We start from the raw sequence: 13,608 nt of genomic DNA, 5'->3' as shown, positions 1-13,608 counted from the left end.
GGTTATAGTGAAAAACAAGTCACTAAAGAACACTTTATTTTGTTTAGAGACAAGGAGAGCACGGCTCCTCATTTACACAGCCAGTGGTTATAAAAGAAAAGCAGACAGTGAATTAAGAAATGGGATGACAACAACATTATCACAATAGAAAAACTACCAACAACAACAGAAAATCCAGATGACAGGCTGGGCCTGTAATTAGTTACTCTAAAACTCCTACGTAGAAGCAGATGGGTAGTTTAATACTTCAGGAAATTGTAAGATATGAGTTTCCACAAGGCATCCTTGAGCTCCTGGTTCCTCATGCTGTAGATGAGGGGGTTCACTGCTGGAGGCACCACCGAGTACAGAACAGACACCACCAGGTCCAGGGATGGGGAAGAAATGGAGGGGGGCTTCAGGTAGGCAGAGATGGCAGTGCTGAGGAACAGGGAGACCACGGCCAGGTGAGGGAGGCAGGTGGAAAAGGCTTTGTGCCGTCCCTGCTCAGAGGGGATCCTCAGCACGGCCCTCAAGATCTGCACATAGGACACCACTATGAACACAAAACACATGAAAACTAAACAGGCATTAACCACAATAAGCCGAATTTCCCTGAGGTAGGAGTGTGAGCAGGAGAGCTTGAGGATCTGGGGGATTTCACAGAAGAACTGGCCCAGGGCATTGCCCTTGCACAGGGGCAGTGAAAATGTATTGGCCGTGTGCAGCAGAGCATTGAGAAACCCAGTGGCCCAGGCAGCTGCTGCCATGTGGACACAAGCTCTGCTGCCCAGGAGGGTCCCGTAGTGCAGGGGTTTGCAGATGGCAACGTAGCGGTCGTACGACATGATGGTGAGCATAGAATACTCTGCTGTTATCAACAATGCAAATGAAAAGAGCTGTAGAGCACATCCTGAGTATGAGATGGCCCTGGTGTCCCACAGGGAGTTGCCCATGGACTTGGGGACAATGGTGGAGATGCAGCCCAGGTCAAGGAGGGCGAGGTTGAGCAGGAAGAAGTACATGGGGGTGTGGAGGTGCTGGTCCCAGGTTATGGTGGTGATGATGAGGCCGTTGCCCAGGAGGGCAGCCAGGTAGATGCCCAGGAAGAGCCAGAAGTGCAAGAGCTGCAGCTCCCGTGTGTCTGTGAACGGCAGGAGGAGGAAATGGCTGATGGAGCTGCTGTTGGACATTGGCTGCCTGTGGGCATGAGGACCTGTCATAGGAGGAAAAGATAGTGACAGGTTAGGGTTGAATTCTCTGAGGAAAATAAACATGCTTTTTCTCACGGAAACCTCCTCCCTGATGGAAGGACGTTTCAGCCAATTCTGTTTCTACCAACTGAAAAAAACAGTTCATCACAGCTTAAAATGCAGCTTAGGCATCTAGATACTATGAACACACCTCTGGGTCAAGACCCCCTGTGTTGGTGTCAGAACAAAAACTGACCCACACTCGCACCCCAACCTGATAGAGCAAGAACAGCAGGGACAGGTGGAGAAACAGGGAAGGACACTGCAGTGCTACCAGAAAATAAAGCAAGGACAGAAAGGCAGACGGGCATGCTGTGGAACCTTCTCCTGACCCAGCTGTGCGGCTGCCACTCACATGATGACACTGGAGAGCAAGTACTTTTAGCACCTTTTTTGAGTACCACGTTCCAGGAACCCTTCACCTGGAGGTCCAGCTGCTGAGGTGGAGACTCGTGACCTGGACCCCATGGCTTTGGGGCAGAGGGTCTGCTGGGGAGGAGAGGAGACCAGGGGTTGCACTGGGAAATGTGTCTGCAACCGAGAGCATATGAGAGAGGTTCCTAAATCCCATCCCCAGCATTTCTGGTAGCAGTTAACTCTCCCTGCCCATGTCTGTGCTGCCTGCAGCTGTGTCTCTGTCCCTGGTCTGCTCCCTGTCAGTGTCACAGACCCCGTCCCACCCGCTGTGCGCTCAGCTCTGTCCTGCTCACACCTCCTGGCACTGCCCAGGGGCAGCTCTGTGTGTGCAGGGGCTCAGGAGCAGCTCAGACACGTCCTAACGAGAACTGGGGTCTCAGTGTCTGCTCCAAAGAGAGAAATAAATCCCCATCTCCCACTGCACACCCAGACGAGCAAGAGTGGAAAACTGAAAGCACAGACTCCTTCCCTTGCAGCTGTTCATGTGTTGATGTTGTTTTTCAGAAGGATCCTCTGCCATGTCTGTGGGGGGATCTGGAGCTCTGAGCAGCCCTGACCCACACAGCCCCCTTCAACCCCACAAGCTCCCTGCCTGCCCTGCCGGGGGTCGCTCCTTCCACCCACAGCTGCTGCCATGGGATCTCCCGGGCAGGCTGAGCGCTGACCCTGGCAGGCGGCAGAGTCCCTGCCCGGCACAGCCCTGGGGTGCAGGGACCCTGCTCTGCAGGACAGCCCTGGGCACCCCTGGGTGCTCACCCGGCTTCACAGCTGTTCAACACGGCCTGACAAGAGCCCCGTCCTTACAGACCCCACAAGCTGTGCCTGTGCCAGTTTCAGGAGATGCCTCCAGGAGCTACAGCTGCACTGCCCTGCACCCAGAGACTTACCATGGCAAGGGCTGCAAAGGTTTCTCCTCCAGTGAGCTCTCAGTCATCCTCCCAGTCCTGACCACCTTTAATCTCTCTCTGCCTTGCTCGTCTCCCGAGATCCCCAGGCAGAGCCCTCAGCCCTGCTGCGTGTGCAGAGGAGCTGCTCCTGGGCAGAGCTGTCTCTCTGCAGCGCTGCCGCTGCCATGAGCTCCCTGTGTCCCAGGAGCCCAGCCCAGCTCAGCAGCACAGGAGCAGCCCAAGGTGCTTTAATGACCCCTCTGGTGGGTTTGGTGCTGAGTCCATGGACCTCAGACCCTGAGGAGAAGCTGAAGAAACTTCTCAGGAAGTCAAAGTCAGATGTAAACTCCAAAGTTCCCTGTAATATTAATGGGTCCCACTGAGGGACAAAACTGAAGAACTGACCCCAGAGTTTGGTTAGAGCAGAAAAATTGTGGCAGTGATGACAGATCAGGAAAAGCAATGTAAAGGTGTCTCTGATGCTGCGTAAACCTGGATGTGTTTCATTAACCAAAGGCACAAGCCCTGACCCCCAACCCTGGGGAGTCAGATCCTGTCCCTCCCACGTTGCCCAGGGCCCTTCCTGGGACAGTGTGATGTGGGGCTGTGCAAGGCCAAGGGCAGGACTATGGTCCCACACCTCCCAGGTTCCGGGCTGGGGACAAGGAGGGTTTGGAGCTCATTGACAACATCTTCCTGACACGGGTGACTGAGGAGTCAGTGGGGTGAGGTGCCCTGTGGGACTTCACACTTACAAACCAGAAAGAGTTGGTCAGGATGGAACAGTCAGGGATGGGAAAGTGGAGCTGAGGCTCCTGGGAGATGAGAACAAGGCCAAGAGCAGGATTTCAGGAGAGCAGGATTTGGCCTGCTGAGGGACCTGCTTGGGTCCTATGGGATATGACCTTGGTGTCTGCAGTGCTTATCTCTCCCATCTCCTCCCTCCTCTCTCCCACCTGCTGTTGTGCAGCGTTTTTTACCCTTTCTCAAATACAATATCCCAGAGGTGCTGCCAGCATTACCGAGTGGCTCAGATTTGGCAAGGAGTGGGTCCATCTTGGAGCAGCTGAAATCGGCTCTGTCTGACGTTGGTCAAACTCCTGTTGTCTTCCCGGAGAGGTGACAGCTGTAGCACACCCACACCTACCCCCAGCTCCAAGAGTTTGTCATGTAAACACAATAGAGAGTGACAATGTGTTGGGTGTTCCAAACTACATGATCATGTAGAAGAAATGGACAAAATCTTCTGTCAGCAACTCAAGGAGGAAGTCACCAGTCAATGAGCAGGTTCCTATGGGGAACTGTAATTGCTCTGACATTAACTGGCCTGGCAAAGTGGCAAGTGCCATCAGTCCAAAGGATCTTGGGCCAACTGCTTAACGTTTCTGCATTGTGGGCCAATGAGAGTGATGCTCAACTGGATCTGGAACTGGGAAACAAGGAATAGCTGGTGAGGGATGTGAACATCAGTGTCCACCTTGGCTGTTGTGACCAGGACACAGAGGGGTCCCAGGCACCAGAGGGGAGGGAGGAAGGCCAGCAGCAGAGCACAGGATGGTGGGCTCCAGAGGAGAAGACTTGGACATAATGGGGGATGGTGGGCAAAGTGGTGACATGGAAGTAGGTGTGAAGGGTGAAGGAGCTCAGGAAATCTGATCAGCCTTTCAGGACATCCTGCTTCAAGCACAAGAGTGATCTCTCCAAGTACCCATGGAAAGAAGCATTTATCTCGTGAGGGTGTTTGTCTGAACTGTTGGAGCTCCAGGGCACAAAGGCAGCACACAGGAGGTGGAAGCAGGGGAAGCTGCAAAGGAGGAATTTAGAAACATTGTCCATGGATGTGGGGATGATGCCAAAGCTGCCCTGGACTTGGTACCTGCAGGGGAGGCTGAGGGCAGCAAGATGAGCTGACACAGCTTCCTTACTGAAAAAGACCAGTGTAACATAGACCTGCTGCTGAACTTCGTAAGAGTCGAATCAGACAGGACTGAGGTTCTTCATGGCTTCTTTGCCTCCGTCTTCACCAGCAAGGTCTCCTGGGACTTTGTTCCTGAAGGCAGGAGTCTGGAGAACACCCAGCAGTGGATGGGGCTCAAGTCAGGGGTGACCTGAGCAAACTCAGACACCGTTACAGAACAGGAGATGCGTCACTTGACCAGCTCCTGAACACAAGTATCGCTGTGCACAGCACCTGAGATTGCCAGGAACACCCACCTCTTGGTCCAGAGTTGTGTGATTCCTCTTGAGGTGTCCTGGCCTGTCTCCTTGCTCAAGTGATGCTTTAGCACCCACTTCTCTGACACATTCAGTCTTTATCAGCCAATTCTCTAGATCAGTATATACTGGAGATTGTTGATAATAGCTGTTTTGGAAATGAGGGCATTGGGAGGGGGACGGAAATATAAGAAATCTGGCTTTTACAATTATTTATCATGGAAATGCTCTCTGTTTGGCAACAGTTCTGAAATCTCTCTAATCATTCACACCGGACTCAAAAGCTTTAGGAAAATGACGCACAGAGCCTTGGCTTGTAAGAGCATTTTGGATGTTAGTGAGCCCTCTGCTGCCATGATCCTGAACTGCAGCTACTGAGAGAATGAACAAACCTCTAATGAAATGAAAGGCAGAAGCAATACCAAGTTTCTGAGGGTGTTTGGGACCCCATGAAGGGCCATCACTGACACAGTTGTGAAGGAAACAACCAGTGCAGGTCCCTGTCCCTGGAGGCTGCTGAAGAAAAGACTTGGAGACACTGGTTCCAGGTGGTGAGGGCCATGTGGAGGTGGCTCTGATGCCATGTCAGCCCTTGATGCTTTTTTGTCACCAGAATGGCTGAGCCCTGACCCCTGGGACCTGGTAGATTTTTCTCCAATGTTTTTCAAGGCTTTTCCTGTGGTCAGTGTGAGTGTTTTGTGTTTTGGGGTGGGTTTTATGTCAAGTGCTGTTGCTTTAACTGCAAGGCTCTGGTTTTCTGTGGAGTTGGAAATGCCTGTGAGCAAATCACAACTCATCCAGCTTCTTTCATACACCTGGCAATGGTCACCAGTTACCTCAATGTCCCAGTCCCACACTTGCTTGAATCCTCTGTTTCGATCCATACCCATCACTGCAGGAGGTTCATGGATCCACCAGGTTCCTGGATGATTCCTGAGGACCATCCAAGTGTGGGCAGTGTAAGAGAGGAGCAGAGCAGGGTCAGCTCATGGGCCATGACTGAGCACAGCCACCCCAGCAGCAGCTGTTCCCAATCTCCCAGGCACAGCCATGCCCACAGCATGCAAATGGCACTGCCATACATGATTAGCCCAAGAGAGGCCTTTCTTCCTTCCGTATTCCCAGGAAAATCTTCCTCCTGTTCCTCCTCCACCTGCAGACATCAACTGCTTTCCATTTCTGGGCTCAGACGTGGCTGGAAGGGTTCACTGAAGCCATCAGCCATCTCATTGCTTCTCCCTGACATGCCCTGACCCTCCCCCACACCTACAATGGCCAATCACGGCTGCTCAGGCCTCCCGCTCTTCAGAAGAGGCCTCGAGCTTCTTGGTTGTTCTTCTTATTATAAACTTATTAACTGCTTATTATGAACTTCCTCGCTCCCTCCAGAGTTCATGGTGAGCTTTCTTGTCCATAACAGCCCCTTTATGACCATGTCTCACTAAATGGTTGTCTTTGTATGATCATTTGTGCAGAAAGGGCAGTCACAGGACAGCACCCAATATGTCAAACTGATGCCCAGTGAAATGCCGTAAAGCCCTGATGAGTTCCCCCTGTGTCTGTGTCTCTCCTGGAAGGAGTCTGTCCCGAGAAGGGGATCCAGCTCCTGCCACTCTCTGCAGAGGCACATGAGCAGTGTCTACCACCTGGGGACACAAAGGGTGACGTTTGCCAGACCACCCGTCATCTGAACCACTTAGATGTGTGCTTGTGGATTGCTATGAAGCCTTAAAGTGCAAATGCCTATTTAATTGTCATTGCCAGAGGGGCTACCACAGATGCAGTGTACTATTTTATAGACATTTAAATATAAGCATGTACTGACATTCCTAGACAAATTACACAAACACTTGAAGGATTATTCATGCCTTTTAACATGTTTATCCACAGAAGTCCCACCAGCTTTGCATCTCAGGAAATGGGATCCAGAGTCCAAGGGCAGGATGGTTTGGGCTCCGTCCTGGGATCTGGAAACTGAAACGTGCTCCCATCTCCCAGCCCCCTGCCCTCCTCAGTGAGGGTGTGAGACATTCTGCCAGCGAGGGCTGAACTCACAGCCATGACCAGTATCTTATGTCCAACTGCAGCCAGTGGTGTCCTGCCAGCTCAGGATTGGAGCTTCCATTGCGGGAGGTGTTTAAAAGACGTGGAGATGTGGCGATTAGGGATATGGTTTAGTGGTGGACTTGGCAGTATTTGATTTATGGTTGGACTCCTTGTTCTTAAGGGTCTTTTCCAGCCTAAATGATCCTATGATTCTCTCATTTGGGTTGAAACCGTTTCAGTTCCATCACTTCCAGGTTCCCTCAGAGGCTGCTGTTGTGTGGCACAACTGTCCTGGCTCTCCAGGCAGTTTGGGCACTGGGTTGGTGTCTGCATTAGCAGTTTTCCCCTTCTGGGGTAAAAGGCTGTTGAGCAGAGACAGTTGTAGAGATTTGGGTCACAGGGGTTTGCAGCAATCCTGTCAAACTCTGAGCAGGATGAGCTTTGGAGCCCAGGTACAATGGAGATGCGCTGAAGGATGTTTGTGAGCAGTGGTGCTGTCACTAGTAACAGTAACAGGGAACTCCTTATTCTCACTGATGATCATGACGAACTAAAGCTCTTTAATTTCATTCCTAACAGTCATTCTTGCTTTTCTAAGCATCTACTACACCTCAGCAGTTGTGTCTTAAAAGAATTTCTTAGAACAATGCTTTTTCTCTCACTTTTTTTTGTTTTAATCATTTAAAGAGTACACCTCTTGGACAGAATTACCCCCAAATTGTGCTTCTTTCATTATTTTTCTACCTTTTAATTATTTCTTACGTGGTGTGATAGAGGTTGCATAGGAGAACAGTTTACTTTTGAGACAAAGAAGGCCAAGGAACAGATCCCAGGTCAGTGCAAAGGCCCAAAGGAAGCCAGAATCTTTATGTGTGTGCACTGACACACACTGTCACCTGCATTTCCAGTCTCTGCAGTCCCAACAGTGCAGCAGAGTCTGGAGCTCTGAGCTCCCTTCATCTGCCCTGTGTGACACGTGTAAAATGGAACTACCCCAGTCCAATGGCTGGTTTTGATTCTCTTCACAGCCTGAAGCACCACATGGGTCAGGAGACAAGCCAGGATACCCAACCAGGACTCACATGCTCTGCTCTTACAGTTCAGGTGTTCCCGGGAATCTCAGCAGACATGTCACGCTGATATCTGGGTGCAAGGAGCTGGTCAAGTGTCTCATCTCCATTTCTGTAACAATGGCTTTGCTGCCTGGCTGCTGTGCAGACTCTGTACATGGATGTTGACACCTCTTGAACAACCTGCTCTGAAAGGGTTAACAAGGGCCGTTCTTTCTGGAAGGGTATTAGAACAGCAAAAAAGACCCTGGGTTGGGGCAAATGAAAAGAGATGCAAAAGTTGTGGTCAGGACTGTTTGGGGGCACTTGCAAAGCAGCCCTGCACCTCGTGAATTATTCCTGTGCTCAGGGAGAACCTGAGAGCTTTGTCTAAACTGAAAACATGAAGGAGAAGGAAGGACAGCGTAATTCAGGCTGGGTGGGACCTCGGGAGGTGTCTCGACCAACCTCCTGCTCACAGCAGGATCACACCAGATTGCTCAGGGCTTGATCCAAACACATCTTGGTCACTTTCTGGGACAGAGTGGGTGCGCACTCCTGGGAAACAGCTTCCAGTGCTGGACTGTCCTCATGACTGGAAAGTTTCTCCCTTTCTACAGCACCTTTCCAAGCCCAACCATCCAGATTGGTTTTACCCATCTACTCACACACTGACACAGAGTATTGTGGGGGATGATGCTGAATGCCTTGCTGACTTCCAGGTAACGGGCCATTGTTGTCCTCCCCCCATCCAGCCCCCCTGTCCTTTCCTCACAGAAAGCAAAGAGGATGGACAGGCACAACCTGCCCTGGGCAAACCCCATCACCTTCTCTTCCAGACACCCAGAAATGGGGTTCCAGTGGACATGCTCTGGGGCACAGCCCTTAGTTCCCCTGCTCACCCACTGGCCATTTTGAAAAGTGCACACACTGTGTGAGAGCTGCCAGTGGTCAGGGAGTCCCCCCAGTCTCCATGAGCTTTCACAGATGGCGGAGAGTGGCCTCACTGTGACATCGTCCTGCTGTCCCAGCTCCTGGGATGCTGCCCCTGCTGTCCCATAGACTGGAAAGGATTGTGTTAGTTCCAGTGACCCATGACTTGATCCACATCCACCTCTGTATTTTCTGTCTCCAGCCACAGAGGCCTGGGACACATGACTGGTGAAGAGGGAGGACAAGAGGACACAGGGATTCTCACCTCTTTCTCTTATTAAATTTTTCAGTGTCCACACAGGGTCTTTGTTTGTCCTTTAAGTGTTCCTGCAGTAGTAACAGCTCATTATGGGGCCTTTGAATTGCCTTACAGGTCTGGACTGAGCTTTGATCTGGACTGTTGCTGTGCTTGGAGGCTGCTGTCCTTGCAGACCAGATGAACTCACTCCTGCCACCCTGCCTGGCAGTTCATTCCATCCGTGTCACAGCTCTGTCTGCAGCACTGACAGCTCCAGCTCCCCAGTCAGGTCCCTGGCTGAGGACATTGCCTCACATCTGGGCTGAACCACCCCAGCTGTGGCACCAGCCCAGCTCTGATCTGCACAAGAAACCTGGTACCAAGTGTCCAAGAGCCCATCTGTGCAAAGGCTTTGAATCAGAGCACAGACATGACATGGCCAGAGATTGATGAATGTCTCTCTAGATATAGGAGTGTAAAACCAGAACAAAATGCCTAAGTTCATTCAACTGAAGATATTCCTCCCCTAGCCCGGAGAAATTAGATCCTTTGCTGTAACATTCCTTGTGTCCTGTCTAATGATGGGACAAGAAAGATGATTGTCATACCGATTTATTTTTTAAAATGAAAAATACAATGCTGGAAAGAAGTGTCTCTGAAGAGGAGAGAGAATCAACATCACTGATTACTTCAACTTCGAAGTTGTGCCACTGGAGCCCCAGGGAGACCTGGATGTGCCCAGAGGGAACAGAGAAAGGGACATCAAGGGCTGCTCCTGTGCTGCTGAGCTGGGCTGGGCTCCTGGGACACAGGGAGCTCATGGCAGCGGCAGCGCTGCAGAGAGACAGCTCTGCCCAGGAGCAGCTCCTCTGCACACGCAGCAGGGCTGAGGGCTCTGCCTGCAGCACCGAGGGCACAGGAGACAGGCACAGAGAGGTTAAAGGCAATGTGGGGTGGTTGGTTGCTGAGGATTCAATGAGACAAATCACAGTTCTAACACGGTAAGTCTCTGGCTGTAGGACAATGCAGCTGCATTTCCTGGAGGGAGACCCTAAGCTGGTACATCCCACAATTTACAGAATCTGTCAGATCTATCTCACAGTATCTCTGTTGTAGAGGAGAAGAACACACTCCAGAGCAGGGCTTCCCTGCTGCACTGTCAGAGGGACAGGGAATGATGACAACTTCTGCTGTGGGTGACTGCAGGGGGAGCACCCAGGGGTGCCCAGGGCTGTCCTGCAGAGCAGGGTCCCTGTCTGGGGGAGATCCCCATGGTGCTGTGGGGACAAGCTGTGGGGGGAAGGAGCATTCCCGATAAGGGCAGGAAAGGTGCTTCTGCTGTGGAGAGGGTGCTGTGTGGGTCAGTGCTGCTCACAGCTCCAGATCACCTGCAGGATTTTTCTAAGGTAATGTCCCAATGACAAGATCAGTGCAAGGTTTAGCAGACAGATAAGGAGCTTTCCTGAGCCTGTCTTTTCAGTTTCCTCTCCCAAGGGGTGGGGGGTGCAGGAAAGGATAAAATGAACATGAGCTCTCATGCTTCAACACGTCACTGAGACTCCTGAACTGCAACTGTGAGTGATCAGTACATCTGCCAGAAGGCTCATGACATCCCTTCCCCACCCCTCTGCCTGTGCACAGCACCTGCATCACCTTGGCTGGACCCGTCAGCCTTAGTCTGACCTGTCCTGTTTTCCAGCCTGCAAACAGGAAGATGCCCCCAGGCAGTGCCCTGTGAACAGGCAGGATCTGTAGGGCCAGGGGGAGGGCACAGAGTGTGGGATGGTCTGTGAGCACTGACAGGGAAGAGACATGGACAGGGAAACACCTCCCAGGGGAGAATCTCCAGGCAGCAGGGAAATGATCAGAAATGAGAGGAAACCAAACCCGGAATGGTTATGGGAGGGAGAACAGAGAAAAGTCCCTGTGATCCCCTGCAGTGCAGATCCCTCCTGTGAGCAGCCCCCTGGCCTCCTGTCCCACCCAGCAAAGCCTCTGCCCTCAGGGCCGGGGGCTCCAAGGCATGAAGCAGCTACTGTGGGAGGGTCTGTGGGAACTAGGTTTGATGATTCCCAGAGAAGTCTCATCTAAACCTTCACTATCTTTTCCTCCTATGACAGGTCCTCATGCCCACAGGCAGCAAATGTCCAACAGCAGCTCCATCACCCAGTTCCTCCTCCTGCCATTCACAGACACACGGGAGCTGCAGCTCTTGCACTTCTGGCTCTTCCTGGGCATCTACCTGGCTGCCCTCCTGGGCAACGGCCTCATCATCACCACCATAGCCTGGGACCAGCACCTCCACACCCCCATGTACTTCTTCCTGCTCAACCTCGCCCTCCTCGACCTGGGCTCCATCTCCATCACTGTCCCTAAATCCATGGCCAACTCTCTGTGGGATTCCAGGGTCATTTCCTATGCAGGATGTGCTGCCCAGGTCTTCTTTGTATTTTTCTTGCTTGCTGCAGAGTTTTACCTTCTCACCAGCATGTCGTACGACCGCTACGTTGCCATCTGCAAACCCCTGCACTACGGGACCCTCCTGGGCAGCAGAGCTTGTGTCCACATGGCAGCAGCTGCCTGGGCCACTGGGTTTCTCACTGCTCTGCTGCACACGGCCAATACATTTTCACTGCCCCTGTGCAAGGGCAATGCCCTGGGCCAGTTCTTCTGTGAAATCCCCCAGATCCTCAAGCTCTCCTGCTCACACTCCTACCTCAGGGAACTTGGGCTTCTTGTGATCAGTGCCTGTTTAGGTTTTACGTGTTTTGTGTTCATTGTGGTTTCCTATGTGCAGATCTTGAGGGCCGTGCTGAGGATCCCCTCTGAGCAGGGTCGGCACAAAACCTTTACCACCTGCCTCCCTCACCTGGCCGTGGTCTCCCTGTTCCTCAGCACTGCCATGTTTGCCAACCTGAAACCCTCATCCATCTCCTCCCCATCCCTGGATCTGGTGGTGTCTGTTCTGTACTCAGTGGTGCCTCCAGCAGTGAACCCCCTCATCTACAGCATGAGGAACAGGGAACTCAAGGAGTCTATAAGGAAAGTGATGACTGTTTGCTTTTCAAAAGCTGTAATGAACTGACCTCCTGCTTCTGCATGTCACTTGTAATATAACTCATACCAGTTCAACCTGAGTTTTGTACGTTTTTTTTTTTTCTTTGGTTTTAGGTATTCTTTCTTGTATTAATGCTACCCACAACCAAAATTATTTTTCATCTTATATCTGTGTCCACATCAACCTGTCTGGTGTGACCCGTTGTCTTTTTCTAAATAAGGAGCTGTACTCTCTGTGTGTATAAATGAAATAAAGGACCCTGCACTGTCTTGTTTGCCCAGAATCCTCTCTCTGGCATCTCTGGGGCTGCAGGAGCCATGTCTGTGTGCTGAGGGGGAGTGAGCAGGAGCCACCCTGAGCTGGGTCTTCCTCCCACCCTGACCAGCATGAGCCTGCGGACTCACCCCATGGCCCTGGGCACCACAGCCCAGTTGCTCTGCAGAGCAGCACCGCCAGGTCGGGGCTGTATGGAGCGTGAGAAGGGGGGCAGGAACAGCTGGCTGGGTCAGCATAGCTCAGGTCTCTTGGGAAAGGGGGAGACGGGATGTTCCAGGAGAAGCGTGGGGCACTGTATGTGTGCAGGAAAGACATGGAAAGAGAAACCCTTTGCTGCAGGTGGCAGCTTGGGGCAGGTGGCCCTTTCACTGTGGCAGCAGCTTCTCATGTTTAGTGTTTTTTTTTTTTTTTTTTCAAGGGATGTTTTGTGTTCATCGTGGTGTCCTATGTGCAGATCTTGAGGGCCGTGCTGAGGATCCCCTCTGAGCAGGGAAGGCACAAAGCCTTTTCCACCTGCCTCCCTCACCTGGCCGTGGTCTCCCTGTTCCTCAGCACTGCCTTGTTTGCCTACATGAAGCCCCCCTCCATGTCCTCCCCATCCCTGGACCTGGTGGTGTCTGTTCTGTACTCTGTGGTGCCTCCAGCAGTGAACCCCCTCATCTACAGCATGAGGAACCAGGAGCTGAAAGTGGCACTGAAGAAGCTGATTCAGTCATTTTTCTGTTGGCAACAATAAGTTACCCGTGTGTCTTCAGAAGTGATTTCCAGTTCATCTCAGGAACCTCCTGTGCATTGTGCATTTTATCTGTGATAACCATGTTTGTCAAGGAATTTCTTCACCCACGGCACTTCTCCAGAGCAGTGACTCAGAGGCCTGTCTACCTGTTTCTGGGGCCCTGGTGCAGCTGATGTCCTGTGTCACATCTCTGTAATACAGGTGTGGACCCATTTTGAAATCACTGTATTTCTGAAATTGGGGCCATCTTTTTGAAACAGCCCACAAAAGGGGATTTCCTCGTTCTCAGTATTTGGAGCTTGGGCTCTTCTTCCAAAGCTGTGGTCAGCCTGAATAAATTTCCCCCACAAGGCCATGCTGCCGTACTTGTGTTTTTCATGGCTCAGGGGAGGACATGGGGCACCATGTTACGTCATGGTGCTGGTTTGAGTGTCCATCTGTGGGTGCCCCGTGTTCCTGGAGATGGTGAAGGACCTTCAGTGATCTGCCTTGGACTGTCTCGCTGTGGTTTCCAGGCACCAC

At 51.9% G+C, this 13,608-nt stretch overlaps 1 protein-coding gene across 1 annotated transcript; it reads left to right on the top strand.

Moving 5' to 3' along the window:
* Positions 1–11,159: 11,159 nt before the first annotated feature.
* On the top strand, positions 11,160–11,708 carry LOC135577796 (olfactory receptor 14J1-like; the record flags this gene model as incomplete). Its single annotated transcript, XM_065047917.1, has 1 exon — positions 11,160–11,708. A coding segment is annotated over exon 1 (549 nt), but the record flags the coding sequence as incomplete, so codon positions are not given.
* Positions 11,709–13,608: the final 1,900 nt, after the last annotated feature.

This window comes from Columba livia, unplaced genomic scaffold (genome assembly GCF_036013475.1).
Source record: "Columba livia isolate bColLiv1 breed racing homer unplaced genomic scaffold, bColLiv1.pat.W.v2 Scaffold_140, whole genome shotgun sequence".
Lineage (NCBI taxonomy): Eukaryota > Metazoa > Chordata > Aves > Columbiformes > Columbidae > Columba > Columba livia.
Note: the sequence above shows the minus strand (reverse complement) of the source record. Positions and strands in the feature narration are given on the sequence as shown.